The sequence below is a fragment of the Ranitomeya variabilis genome, chromosome 5 (genome assembly GCF_051348905.1).
Source record: "Ranitomeya variabilis isolate aRanVar5 chromosome 5, aRanVar5.hap1, whole genome shotgun sequence".
Taxonomy (NCBI): domain Eukaryota; kingdom Metazoa; phylum Chordata; class Amphibia; order Anura; family Dendrobatidae; genus Ranitomeya; species Ranitomeya variabilis.
Genome location: NC_135236.1, coordinates 574190049 through 574204864, shown reverse-complemented (window position 1 = coordinate 574204864; position 14816 = coordinate 574190049). Strand labels below are relative to the sequence as shown.

The 14816-nt window shown below is 42.5% G+C and overlaps 1 protein-coding gene across 2 annotated transcripts in view; it reads right to left on the bottom strand.

Moving 5' to 3' along the window:
- Positions 1 to 568: 568 nt before the first annotated feature.
- The window catches only part of LOC143773852 (teneurin-2-like), a 2235081-nt gene continuing 2220833 nt past the window's right edge, over positions 569 to 14816 (bottom strand). The window contains exon 7 of one of the 2 annotated variants that reach the window (XM_077261179.1): positions 569 to 2438. In XM_077261179.1, coding sequence (XP_077117294.1) covers positions 2134 to 2438 — 305 coding nt within the window. In that variant the 3' untranslated portion in view covers positions 569 to 2133. The remainder of the gene's footprint in view (positions 2439 to 14816) is intronic. The other variant, XM_077261180.1, reaches the window with a different exon arrangement.

The following is a 14816-nucleotide window of genomic DNA, read 5'->3' as shown; positions in this document are numbered from 1 at the left end:
CTCTGTGATAGAATGCTCATCATCTAACCTCAGTAGTTTTGCTTTCAGATTTGGACACTAATAAATATATTTTTTTGTTGCCAAATGACCCCTTCCAGCCACAAGATCAATATTCATTTCAATATTACAAATTAAATATCAACAAAAATAAATGAAAAAAAATGAACAGAAATTGTATTTTTTCCCCAATACATTAGCCACATCTTGCCAAACCCTAAGATCTCTTCAGAGCACCAGATAGCAGAACGGAAGAACAGCAGCATCAGGTGGTCACCAGGTATGTTTGATATACATGCCTTTAAAGCCTTTAAAAAAATAGAAGTAATAAGATCTATTGTGCCATCCCTCTGAAAAAAGGAAGCCATCAGAGAAATAGGGTGAGAATAACAAGGTACAAAGAAAAGCATGCTTTACTTGTTTATCAAATGTCTGAGGTGAAAAGGTTTGCTGTTATTGTTCTTGAACATCATCTTTAATAGCGCATCTAATCTAATGGAAGATCTTTTAGTTTGGAATGCAGAAAGTACAGTCATGGAATATGGCCCAATGAAGCCTGCTATGTTTTTTTGCTATATAGTACTTATACAAAGTTAATCCAAATACATTTTTGCTATAGGCTTATTAATGCCTAAAAAGTCATATTGAAAAAACAACATTACTGTCAAGAAAACACATCTCCATAAATGTCATTTGTGTCATTCAGGCCTACTGCATTCACACCTTATTATTTAAGGTTTGATAACTGATTTTCTATTGAGGGACTCTAAAAGGTATGTACTAATTTCTGATGGTATCAATCTTTTTCAGATACAGTATAAGCCCTTTACCTTCAATCTCAATTCACTGTTGGGAGACAAAATATCTTTTTTATTTTTTTCAGCAGATTTTCTTCAATATTACTTTTCCTCAATCATCTCTTTTTCTCTCTTACAAAAACACATCATATCAAATGTATTGACTGCAATATGAATACATTTTGGCCAGCATAAAACCTCATTTACACATGCCAATTCTATAGCATGTGTTGCTACCAATCTGTACAAATTGCAACAAAAATATCCACACAAAACTGTCATGTGTGAATCCATTCTAAATGCACAGGTAAAACATTTTAATAACACAAATGGCTCATTAAGCCCGATGCCAAATAAAAACAGTTTTTACTTGATTAAATACAAACACTTTCTAGTCCTAGTTTTTCTTATTGAATGTCAATTAATAACATCATCTAGTTATGGCTTGCAATCATGCCAGCAACAGAATTTTGAGTTTAGATTTGGGAGAACTTTCTGCATCTCAACAGATGGTGATCATCAGAGCTCGGAAGCGCACTAAGACTCATTATGGGGATCAATTTTCCTCCCCATAATTGTTGAGCTGCAAGTGTTTGTTCAGTCTTCACAATAAATGGAAATGAAAGAGAAACACGACAAACTGTAAGATTATAAATTCTTGCCAAAACAGCTCTCGTTCCCTTTGCATCTGTGTCTTGTATGTTTCCTTTTGTTAAGGCTTTTATGTAGTATTCCAAAGAGCAAAACCATAGCATATGGTCACATAAAGTAAATCGATTTTAAAAGAGCAAATTTCATAACACAAAATAGTATTCATTTGCTTACTAATGAATTATTTACTGATTTATGCAAGAATAAAAATCAAAATAAAAATGTTAGCTTTTAAAAAATAAAAAATAAAATAATAATAATAAAACTTCTAATATAAATGGGAAAATCTCTGCAGAATGACTTCCCCTAAAAAGACAAAAATGTTATGAAAGAAATAGATAAATATGCTTGCAATACTTTTGTGGCAGAAAAATATATATTCATTTTTGAAGGCAACAAGCATTCTTTCAGGTACCTGGCAGCGATAAACACTTCTTAGTTATATTTTATTACAATTAGTTTTGGCTCATCTGTGTTCTCCATTTGCTCAATAAAAATCTAAATGCTTTTTCACAGGCACATTAACTCTTTACATTTAAAACCAACACATTTAATAAATAATATCTTATACTCAAGTGTTTTATTGGAAAGTTAATCAGGTTTGTAATGGCGTATTGTCTAAAATGCTGTAAGTGAGAGGATAATTAATTCTTCTAAAGAGCATTATTCATTTTTATCTTAATTTATACTAAATCTGTATTTGGAAAGCTATCCTACCGTTTTCTTCATCTGATTTATTTTCATTGTCAGAGTCAGTCAGTGTCAGCGCTGAGTTTTCACGTCTTGACAGTCCAGAGCTTCTGTGGGATTTTAGATTTCTCCCCCATAATCGAATTGCATGCTCAGGAGACAATCCTCCATCAGTATCAGAGTCAATATCTGACCCGACGCTTAAAGCATAAGTTGGGTGGAGTATTCCAATATCTGAGCAAAAGCCACCTTGATGTGGAGGGGGTTCACATATTCCTAGTTCAGCCAGAGTAAAGTTTGTTCCTAGAAGAAAGTAAGGCAGAACAATTGGCATAAAAAGTTGTATATTTTCAATGGAAAACAGTAATAAGATTATGTCAATGCTGGCTTTTGTCCCAAGTTGAGTTTTCTGAGTTTGTGTCACTGTTAATGAATGTGTAATATTATTAAATACGGTATATATTATACTGTATATAATCAGAACAAAAGGTTGGTGGAGATTTATGGGTATAAAAATCAGTGCATGACCACCTTGCCAGCAGCACCGTCTTACTGTAAATTGTATTTGTGTCATTACACATTTCAGATGTGTTACTAAGTAGATAAAATGTTACCAATATCAACAGTGAGTGACCACAATCTGATATGTTGTTTGAATTGTACAAAGATGGATATGTGTAAGGTTTGACCAGATCTAGGGCTAAAGCATGCTACTTAGAAAGTAGATGTTTCCCAGCACCTCTCTTTGTGTAGTCACTTGTATTCAACATGTAATAATATATTTTTTTTTTCAGATCCTCTGTTATTCATCCTAGAAATGTTTTAATAAATTGACAATGAGGTATTACCAGTAGCCTAGATGGTGTATTTGTAATCTTTATAAATTTAATTCAAGCTTAATCCTCTGTGGATTGAACGGCTCATTGTGGATTGAACGGCTCATCTCTAGTGTACGTACGTGTGTATATATATATATATATATATATATATATATATATATATATATATATATATATATATATATATATATATACACACACACAGTTTAGTGAAAAAGTGTTTGTCTCTTCTTGATCTCCTATTCTGTTGCATGTTAGTCAGAATTAATTGTTTCAGATCACCAGACAAATTTAAATGTTGGACAAAAATAACACACGTAAACACAAAATATAGTTTTTAACCCCTTTCTGCCATACACGTACTATTCCGTCCATGTGGGGTGGGCCCTACTTCCCAAGGATGGAATGGTACGTCCAGCGTGATCAGCCACGCTCACGGGGGAGCGCGGCAGATCGCGGCCGGGTGTCAGCTGACTATCGCAGCTGACATCTGGCACTATGTGCCAGGAGCAGTCACGGACCGCCCCCGGCACATTAACCCCCGGCACACTGCGATCAAACATGATCGAAGTGTTCCAGCGGTACAGGGAAGCATAGCGCAGGGAGGGGGCTCCCTGCGTGCTTCCCTGAGATGATCGGTACAAGGCGATGTGCTCACCTTGTACCGAGCGTCTCCTCCTTGGAGGCCCCGGATCCAATATGGCCGCAGGGCTGCATCTGGGTCCTGCAGGGAGGTGGTTTCACAGTGCCTGCTCAGAGCAGGTGCCGGGAAGCCTGGTGCTGTGCACGTCAGATCGCCGATCTGTCACAGTGCACAGCAAAGTGTCACATCAGCGATCTGTCATTTTACTGTGATGCCCCCCCTGGGGCAAAGTAAAAATGTAAAAAAAAAAAATTACATGTGTAAAAAAAAAAAAATCATAAATAATAATAATAAAAAAAAATCCAATAAATACATTCCTTTAGCTAAATAAGAAAAACAATAAAAGTACACATATTTAGTATCGCCGTGTCCATAACGACCTGACCTATAAAACTGTCCCACTAGTAAACCCCTTCAGTGAACTCCGTAAAAAAAAAATGAGGCAAAAAACAACGCTTTATTATCATACTGCCGAACAAAAAGTGGAATAACGTGATCAAAAAGACGGAATAAATAACTATGGTACCGCTAAAAACGTCATCTTGTCCCGCAAAAGCGAGCCACGATACATCATCATCAGCGAAAAAATAAAAAAGTTATAGTCCTCAGAATAAAGCGATGCAAAAATGATTATTTTTTCTATAAAATAGTTTTTATCGTATAAAAACGCCAAAACATAAAAAATGATATAACTGAGGTATCGCTGTAATCGTACTGAATCAAAGAATAAAACTGCTTTATCCATTTTACCAAACGCGGAAAGGTATAAATGCCCCCCAAAAAAGAAATTCATGAATAGCTGGTTTTTGGTCATTCTGCCTCACAAAAATCAGAATAAAAAGCGATCAAAAAATGTCATGTGCCCGTACATGTTACCAATAAAAATGTCAACTCGTCCCGCAAAAAACAAGATCTCAAATGACTCTGTGGACCAAAATATGGAAAAATTATAGCTCTCAAAATGTGGTAACACAAAAAAACATTTTTTTGCAATAAAAAGCGTATTTTAGTGTGTGACGGCTGCCAATCAAAAATCTGCTAGAAAACGCACTATAAATAGTAAATCAAACCCCGCTTCATCACCCCCTTAGTTACGAAAAATTAAGAAATTAAAAAATGTATTTATTTCCATTTTCCCATTAGGGTTAGGGCTAGGGTTAGGGCTAGGGTTAGAGTTAGGGCTAGAGTTAGGGCTAGGGTTAGGGTTAGGGCTAGGGTTAGGGTTAGGGCTAGGGTTAGGGCTAGGGATAGGGCTACAGTTAGGGTTAGGGTTGGGGCTAAAGTTAGGGTTAGGGTTTGGATTACATTTACGGTTGGGAATAGGGTTGGGATTAGGGTTAGGGCTGTGTCAGGGTTAGGGGTGTGGTTAGGGTTACAGTTGAGATTATTGTTAGGGGTGTGTTTGGATTAGGGTTTCAGTTATAATTGGGGGTTTCCACTGTTTAGGCACATCAGGGGCTCTCCAAACGCGACATGGCGTCCGATCTCAATTCCAGCAATTCTGCGTTGAAAAAGTAAAACAGTGCTCCTTCCCTTCCGAGCTCTCCCGTGCGCACGAACAGGGGTTTGCCCAACATATGGGGTATCAGCATACTCAGGACACATTGGACAACAACTTTTGGGGTCCAATTTTTCCTGTTACCCTTGGGAAAATACAAAACTGGGGGCTAAAAAATAATTTTTGTGGGAAAAAAAAGATTTTTTATTTCCACGGCTCTGCGTTATAAACTGTAATGAAACACTTGGTGGGTCAAGGTGCTCACCACACATCTAGATAGGTTCCTTAGGGGGTCTACTTTCCAAAATGGTGTCACTTGTGGGGGGTTTCAATGTTTAGGCACATCAGGGGCTCTCCAAACCCAACATGGCGTCCCATTTGAATTCCAGTCAATTTTGCATTGAAAAGTCAAATGGCGCTCCTTCCCTTCCGAGCTCTGCCATGCCCCCAAACAGTGGTTTACCCCCACATATGGGGTATCGGCGTACTCAGGACAAATTGTACAAGAACTATTGAGGTCCATTTTCTCCTGTTACCCTTGGTAAAATAAAACAAATTGGAGCTGAAGTACATTTTTTGTGTAAAAAAGTTAAATGTTCATTTTTATTTAAACATTCCAAAAATTCCTGTGAAACACCTGAAGGGTTAATAATAAACTTCTTGAATGTGGTTTTGTGCACCTTGGGGGGTACAGTTTTTAGAATGTTGTCACACTTGAGTATTTTCTATCATATAGACCCCTCAAAATGACTTCAAATGAGATGTGATCCCTAAAAAAAAAATGGTATTGTAAAAATGAGAAATTGCTGGTCAACTTTTAACCCTTATAACTCCCTAACAAAAAAAAATTTTGGCTCCAAAATCAAGCTGATTTAAAGTAGACATGTGGGAAATGTTACTTTTTAAGTATTTTGTGTGATTTAATTGTATAAAAATTCAAAGTTGGAAAATTGCTAAATTTTCTAAATTTTCGCCAAATTTCCATTTTTTTCACAAATAAACGCAGGTAATATCAAAGAAATGTTAACACTATCATGAAGTACAATATGTCATGAGAAAAAAGTGTCAGAATCACCAGGATCCATTGAAGCGTTCTAGAGTTATAACCTCCTAAAGGGACAGTGGTCAGAATTGTAAAAATTGGCCCGGTCATTAACGTGCAAACCACCCTTGGGGGTAAAGGGGTTAAATTAGGGTCTTTAATACTAATTTAAAAAGAAATCCAAACATGCAGGGCCCACATAAAGTGTGAAAATGTTATTTCCCCCTAAACCAAATAACTGGTTGGGTTACCCTTAGCAGCAACAGCTGGAATCAAGCGGTTGTAATAACTGGCAGTTAATCAATTACAATGCTATGGAGGAATTTTCGTCATCTCATCTGTGCAGAAATGTTGTAATAAAGCCAGATTGGAGGGTTTTCAAGCATGAAGCGCCTTTTTAAGGTCATGCCATAGAATCTCAATTGGATTAAGGTCAGAGTTTTGACTAGGCCACTCCAAAATGTTAATTTTATTTTTCTTTAGTCATTCAGAGGTGGACTTGATGGAGTGTTTTAAATCATTGTCCTGCTGCATAACCCAAGTGCGCTTCAGCTTGAGGCCACAAACAGATGACTGAACTTACTCCTTTATGATTTTTTGGTAGATAGCTAAATTAATGGTTCCATTTACCACAGCAGGTCCTGAAGCAGCAAAACAGCCTCAGACCAACACACCACAACCATATTTTACTGCTTGGTATGATGTTCCTTTTCTGATATGCTGTGTTACTTCTAAGCCAGGTGAAATGATACATACACCTTCCAAAATGCCCAACTTTTGTCTCATCAGTAGAGTTGAGCATTCCGATACCGCAAGTATCGGGTATCAGCCGATACTTGCGGTATCGGAATTCCGATACCGAGTTCCGATACTTTTGTGGTATCGGGAATCGGTATCGGAACCATATTCATGTGTAAAATAAAGAATTAAAATAAAAAATATGGATATACTCACCTCTCCGGCGGCCCCTGCACCTTACCGCAGTTAACCGGCAGCCTGCTTTGCTTAAAATGAGCGCGTTTAGGACCTTCCATGACGTCACGGCTTCGGATTGGTCGCGTGCCGCTCATGTGACCGCCACGCGACCAATCACAAGCCGCGACGACATTCTCAGGCCCTAAACTCCTCATTCTAGGAATTTAGGACCTGAGAATGACGTTGCGGCTTGTGATTGGTCGCGTGGCGGTCACATGAGCGGCACGTGACCAATCAGAAGCCGTGATGTCATGGAAGGTCCTGAACACGCTCATTTTAAGCAAAGCAGGCTGCCGGTTAACAGCGGTAAGGTGCAGGGGCCTCCGGACAGGTGAGTATATCAATATTTTTTATTTTAATTCTTTATTTTACACATTAATATGGATCCCAGGGCCTGAAGGAGAGTTTCCTCTCCTTCAGACCCTGGGAACCATCAGGATACCTTCCGATACTTGGTGTCCCATTGACTTGTATTGGTATCGGGTATCGGTATCGGCGATATCCGATACTTTTCGGGTATCAGCCGATACTATCCGATACCGATACTTTCAAGTATCGGACGGTATCGCTCAACACTACTCATCAGTCCACAGAGTAGACTCCCAAAAGCCATGGAGATCCTCAAAATGTTTTCTGGCAAAACTGAGACTAGCCTTTATGTACTTATTGCTCAGTAGTGGTTTTCGTCCCGCTCATTACAGTCATTAATATGCGGCTCCACCTCCCATAGAGGTGGAGCCACATATTCATGACTGCAATGAGCGGTAATGGTGACCGCTCAATACAGGAAGAAGATGCAGCGCTGAAAGAAGCAGGGACTGCAGGGACTGCGCCGGGAGTGGGTAAGTATACGGGGAGGGGAGCGCTGTGCGATATTTACTGCTCCTTGTTCCAATGCGGCTCAGTCATCAGCGTCCTCTGGCTGTGACGCTCAGGTCAGGGCGTGGTCACGTAGTCAGTGCATGCCCTCTGCTGAGCGTCAGTGCTGAAGATGGAGCCGCACGAGGAGCAGGTAAAAATTGAAAGCGCCGGCATCCTGAGCGAAGAGAAGTGAGTATGTGATTATTTTTTTTATTGCAGCAGCATTATATATTGCACAGCTTTATATGGAGTATCTATGGGGCAATAATCAACGGTGCAGAGCATTCTATATGGCACAGCTTTCTATGGAGCATCTATGGGGCCATATTGAATGGTGCAGAGCATTATATATGGCACAGCTTTATATGGAGTATCTATGGGGCCATAATGAATGATGCAGAGCATTATATATGGCACAGCTTTATATGGAGCATCTATGGGGCAATAATCAACGGTATGGAGCATTATATATGGCACAGCTTTATATGGAGCATCTATGGGGCAATAATGAACGGTATGGAGCATCTATTTTTATTTTTGAAATTCACCGGTAGCTGCTGCATTTCCTACCCTAGGCTTATAAAATATATATATTGTATATGCAACCCCTGGCAAAAATTATGGAATCACAGGCCTTGGAGGATGTTAATTCAGTTGTTTAATTTTGTAGAAAAAAGCAGATCATAGACATGGCACAAAACTAAAGTCATTTCAAATGGCAACTTTCTGGCTTTAAGAAGCACTAAAAGAAATCAAGAACAAAAAATGTGGTAGTCAATAATGGTTACATTTTTTAAACAAGCATAGGGAAAATTATGGAGTCACTGAAGTCTGAGGAAAAAATTATGGAATCATGAAAAATAAACAAAAAACACTCCAAAATATCACTAGTATTTTGTTGCACCACCTCTGGCTTTTATAACAGCTTGCAGTCTCTGAGGCATGGACTTAATGAGTGCCAAACAGTACTCTTCATCAATCTGGCTCCAACTTTCTCTAATTGCTGTTGCCAAATCAGCTTTGCAAGTTGGAGCCTTGTCATGGACCATTTTCTTCAACTTCCACCAAAGATTTTCAATTGGATTGAAATCCGGACTATTTGTAGGCCATGATATTGACCTTATGTGTCCTTTTTCAAGGAATGTTTTCATGTTTTTTCCTCTATGGCAGAATGCGCTATCATCTTGAAAAATGATTTCATCATCCCCAGACATCCTTTTAATTGATGGGATAAGAAAAGTGTCCAAAATATCAACATAAACTTGGGCATTTATTGAAGATGTAATGACAGCCATCTCCCCAGTACCTTTACCTTACATGCAGCCCACACATCATCAAAGAATGTGAAAATTTAGATGTTCTCTTCAGGCAGTCATCTTTAAAAATCTCAATTGAATGGCACCAAACAAAAGTTCCAGCATCATCACCTTGCCCAATGCAGATTTGCGATTCATCAGGGGCGGACACAGACGATTTGGGGCCCCTGTGCAAGAAATGTATTTGGGCCCCCCTCCTTTTATGGCTACCAATGTACAGATATATACATACTATATTTTTCGGATTATAGGACGCTCCGGATTATAAGACACACCCCAAATTTTGAGGAGAAAAACAGGAAAAAAAAATTTTTCTTACTAAAATCGTGGTGCTTCTAAGGCTGGTTTCACACTTGCGTTTTTGTCTGCATGCGTTTTTTTAAAAAAACGCATGTGTGAAAAACGCATGTAAACGCGGTAAAACGCATGCGTTTTTTAGACGCATGCGTTTTTATAGAAAAACACAAGAAAACACAAGAAAACACAAGAAAAAACAAGAAAACCCTAACCCTACCCCTACCCCTAACCCTAAACGTGACTGAAATACGTGGCACTGAAATACGTGCAACTGAAATACGTGGTACTTAAATACGTGGCACTCAAATACGTGGCACTCAAATACGTGGCACGTGGCACTTAAATACGTGGCACGTGGCACTTAAATACGTGGCACGTGGCACTTAAATACGTGGCACGTGGCACTTAAATATGTGCCGCGTGGCACTTAAATACGTGCAACTGAAATACGTGGTACTTAAATACGTGGCACTCAAATACGTGGCATGTGGCACTTAAATACGTGGCACGTGGCACTTAAATATGTGCCACGTGGCACTTTAATACGTGGCACGTGGCACTTTAATACGTGGCACTTAAATACGTGGCACGTGGCATACGTGGCACTAAAATACGTGATACGTGGCACTTAAATACGTGGCAATATGACTGTCAGAAAATGTTCATTAAACGGTTAGGAGTGAGGTTAGGGGTAGAGTTAGGGTTAGGGTTTGGATCCCTTTATCACCTTGATGGTGGTGGGTGGCTTTTCAGTGTGTTTTCTGGTTTTTTTCTATAAAAACGCATGCGTTTTTAGCGCAAACAAACGCATGTGCTTAAAAACGCATGCGTTTACGTAGACAGCAATGCATTTTTTTGCCGCGAAAAAACGCATGCGTTTTTTCGCGGCAAAAAAACGCGCAAGAAAATACTGCAGGTAGCATTTTTGAAAATGAACGCATGCAGACAAAAAACGCATGCGTTTGAAAACGCGACCAAACGCATGTGCAAAAAAACGCATGCGTTTTCAATGTTAAATATAGGGGAAAAAACGCATGCGTTTTTTGTGCAAAAAACGCTGCAGACAAAAACGCAAGTGTGAAACCAGCCTAAGGCTAGGTTCACATTGCGTTAGTGGGTGATCGCTAACGGACAGCGTTGCACGGCGAAAATGTCGCAATTAACGCCGTGCAACGGGTCCGTTAGCGCACCCATTGACAGCAATGTAAATTTTGCCTGTAGCGCATCACTAGCGCGTGCCTTTTTCGGCTCGCGCTAGCGATGTGTCGTTCTTTTGCAGCGCGCCTCGGACGCTGCTTGCAGCGTCCGCGGCGCGCCCGAGGTCCGTTCCCCGCTCTCGCAGATCGGGGATCTGCGAGAGCGGGGACGTTAGCGCGACCCCTAAACGCGGCCCCTACAAAAACATTGCGTTAGCGCAATCCGCAAGCGCTAGCGCTAAACGGATTGCCCTAACGCAATGTGAACCTAGGCTAAGGGTATGTGTCCACGTTCAGTTTTGCTTCAGGCTTTGGTCAGGATTTTATGCAGGTAAAATCCTGACCAAAACTGCACCTGAGGTCACTGGCAGGTCACCTGCGGTGTTCCTGCGTGTTTTGCTCATAGTAGCAACATGCTGCGTTTTGAAAAAACGCACCGCATGTGCGTTTTCGCAGCAAAAACGCATGCGTTTTTTAACGCATAGTGGAGTCGGGATTTCATTAAATCCCCTCCACTATGCTGTAACATCTGGACGCTGTGTTTTTGACGCTGCGGAACAACGCTTCGTCAAAAACGCAGCGTTTCCTGAATGTGGACACATACCCTTAGGGTATGTGTCCACATTCAGGATTGCATCAGGATTTGGTCAAGATTTTATGCAAGTAAAATCCTGATCAAATCTGCACCTGAGGTCACTGGCAGGTCACCTGCGGTGTCCTTGCGTTCTTTCTGCACTGTAAGGGTATGTGTCCACGTTCAGGATTGCATCAGGATTTGGTCAGTATTTTACCTCAGTATCTGTAAGCCAAAAACCAGGAGTGGGTGATAAATGCAGAAGTGGAGCATATGTTTCTATTATACTTTTCCTCTAGTTATTCCACTCCTGGTTTTGGCTTACAAATACTGATGTAAAATCCTGACCAAATCCTGATGCAATCCTGAACGTGGACACATACCCTAAGGACATGCTGCGTTTTGAAAAAACGCGCCGCATGTCCGTTTCCGCGGGTCTGCCGCATGCGTTTTTTTCTGTATAGTGGAGACGGGATTTCATTAAATCCCCTCCACTATGCTGTAACATCTGGACGCTGCGTTTTTGACGCTGCGGCAAAAACGCAGCGTTTCCTGAACGTGGAAACATACCCTTATAATCCATGCGTCTTATTGCTTACTGGGGGTAGTAGCTGTGGTGAAACGGGGTCCCGGGGTCGCTGCTGGAGGAGGCAGGAGTGGGGTGACGCTGCAGGCCGCAGGCTGGGATGAGGGGGTGTTCCGATGTGGGTGCGCTACAGCAGGTGTCCGGTGCTGCTGCAGGTGTCCGGTGGTGCTGCTGCGGGTGTCTCCGGTGCTGCAGGTGTCTGGCGCTGAGGGGGTGTCCGGCGGTGCTGCTGCGGGTGATCTCCATCTGTGCATGCGCCGCCCCCAGTGCCATTTTCCTGGAGTCCACCGCACAGGAAACCATGGAACTGCGGGGGGCTCTGGCCTTTCACAAAATGTCGACAGAGCCCCCTGCAGCACCGGAGACACCCGCCGCAGCAACGGGCAGCATCGCCAGACACCCTCGCAGCCGGACACCCCTGTAGCACCGCCGGACACCCCCTCATCCCAGCCAGCGGCAAAGGTACCGGTAAGGTATATACACATTATAAGACGTACACCCATTTTCCCCCCCAAATTTGAGGGAAAAAAGTGCGTCTTATAATCCGAAAAATACGGCATATTGCATAGTCTCCTCTCATTATGTATATTGCCACCCGTTATTACACAGTCCCCTCTCTTGTTATGTGTAACGCCGTCACTTATTACACAGTGCCCTCTCGTTATGTACAGCATTGTTATTTATAGTGCCCAGGTCTTTATTTCATACTGCCCTGTTTTGTTATACACTGAAATGATAACTGATGGAGCATGATAAGGGTAAGTGCACACGTTGCGGATTCTGCTGCGGATTTTTCCGCAGCGGATTTGGAAAATCCGCAGTGCAAAACCACTGCGGTTTTCACTGCGGATTTTATCGCGGTTTCTTCTGTGGATTCCTCTGCGGGTTTTCAACTGCACTTTCCTATTGGTGCAGGTTGAAAACCGCTGCGGAATCCGCAGAAAGAAGTGACATGCTGAGGAAAATAATCCGCTGTGTTTCTGTGCGGAATTTTCTGCAGCATGTGCACAGCGGTTTTTTTTCCCCATAGGTTTACATGGTACTGTAAACTTTGGGAAAACTGCTGCGGATCCGCAGCGTCAAATCCGCTGCGGATCCGCAGCAAAATCCGCAGCGTGTGCACATACCCTCAAGCTTTTTTTCTGTTGGAGGAGGCTAAAGGTATGTGCAGATACAGTAGAATTCTATATACGGTATATATTATGTGAAGCAATACAAATGCTGCATCGGAGGAAGGATGGGGACAGGAGCCACTCTGAGCCTGGAGCTATCGCTGCAGTGATGGCAGGAGGTGTCTGGGGTCAGTGATTACAAGCAGTGAATTAGTGCCTGTGATGCAGCTCCCTGCTATCTGATCGGTGCAGGATCAGGTTTCTCAGCCACTCACTGCACCGACCAGGAAGCACAGAGCAGCACACAGTCACTGCCGTCATCATGGACATGGTGCCTCCTGACACCGCTGCTCGCACACAGTCAGTCACTGCCGTCATCATGGACACGGTGCCTCCTGACACTGCTGCTCGCACACAGTCAGTCACTGCCGTCATCATGGACACGGTGCCTCCTGACACTGCTGCTCGCACACAGTCAGTCACTGCCGTCATCATGGACACGGTGCCTCCTGACACTGCTGCTCGCACACAGTCAGTCACTGCCGTCATCATGGACATGGTGCCTCCTGACACCGCTGCTCGGGGGATACTAACCAGCAGCAGTGAGAACTCCCGGCCATCCCTCACCTTGTGCTCTGGAAGAAGAGGCCCTGAGATCTGGAACACAGAGGCTGCAGGAGACCTGTGGCAAGCAGAGGACCCAGAGGAGCTGTGCAGACCAGGGCAGCGGGGTGCACTCAGCCACTCACTGAGAGGCTGAAGTTTGCAATCGAAACAAACTTTATTTAAAATGTATATGCTGCCTAGCCACGCCCCTGCATGTGGAACTGGGAAGCGATGCTGTGATTCTCCTGCCTCAGAGCCAGCAGCAGCATCAAGAGGAGAGGAAGGGGGCCCCGTACAGCGTCTACTGCAGCGTGCAGGGCCCTCTCTGATGGCAAATGACCCCGGTACCGGCAGCCTTCCTCTCCACTTAGTGGAGATGCTGCCGCTGGCTCTATGAAACAACAAAACACTTCAACAGCTGATTGGGCCCCCTCTCCTTCAGGGCCCCTGTGCAGCCGCACCGGCTGAACCGGCGGTATGTCCGCCCATGCGATTCATCACTGATTATGACTTTCATCCAGTCATCCACAGTCCACGATTGCTTTTCCTTAGCCCATTGTAACCTTGTTTTTTTTCCTGTTTAGATGTTAATGATGGCTTTTGTTTAGCTTTTCTGTATGTAAATCACATTTTATTAGGCGGTTTCTTACAGTTCGGTCACAGACGTTGACTCCAGTTTCCACCCATTCGTAGGGTTGAGCGAAACGGGTCGGCCATTTTCAGAAGTCGCCGACTTTTGGCAAAGTCGGGTTTCCTGAAACCTGACCCCTGTGTAGGGTCGGCCATGAGGTCGGCGATCTTCTGAATCTGCTATCGGAATTCCGATACCGAGTTCCGATATGTTTGCGATATCGGAAAACGGTATCGGAATCCACATTTAAGTGTAAAATAAAGAATTAAAATAAAAAATATTGATATACTCACCTCTCCGGAGGCCCCTGGACATCGCCGCTGGTAACCGGCAGCCTTCTTTGCTTAAAATGAGCGCGTTTACGGCCTTCCATGCCGTCCGATACTTGAAAGTATCGGTATCGGAAAGTATCGGCCGATACCGGCAAAGTATCGGATCTGATCCGATACCGATACCCGATACCAATACAAGTGAATGGGACTCAAGTATCGGAAGGTATCCCTGA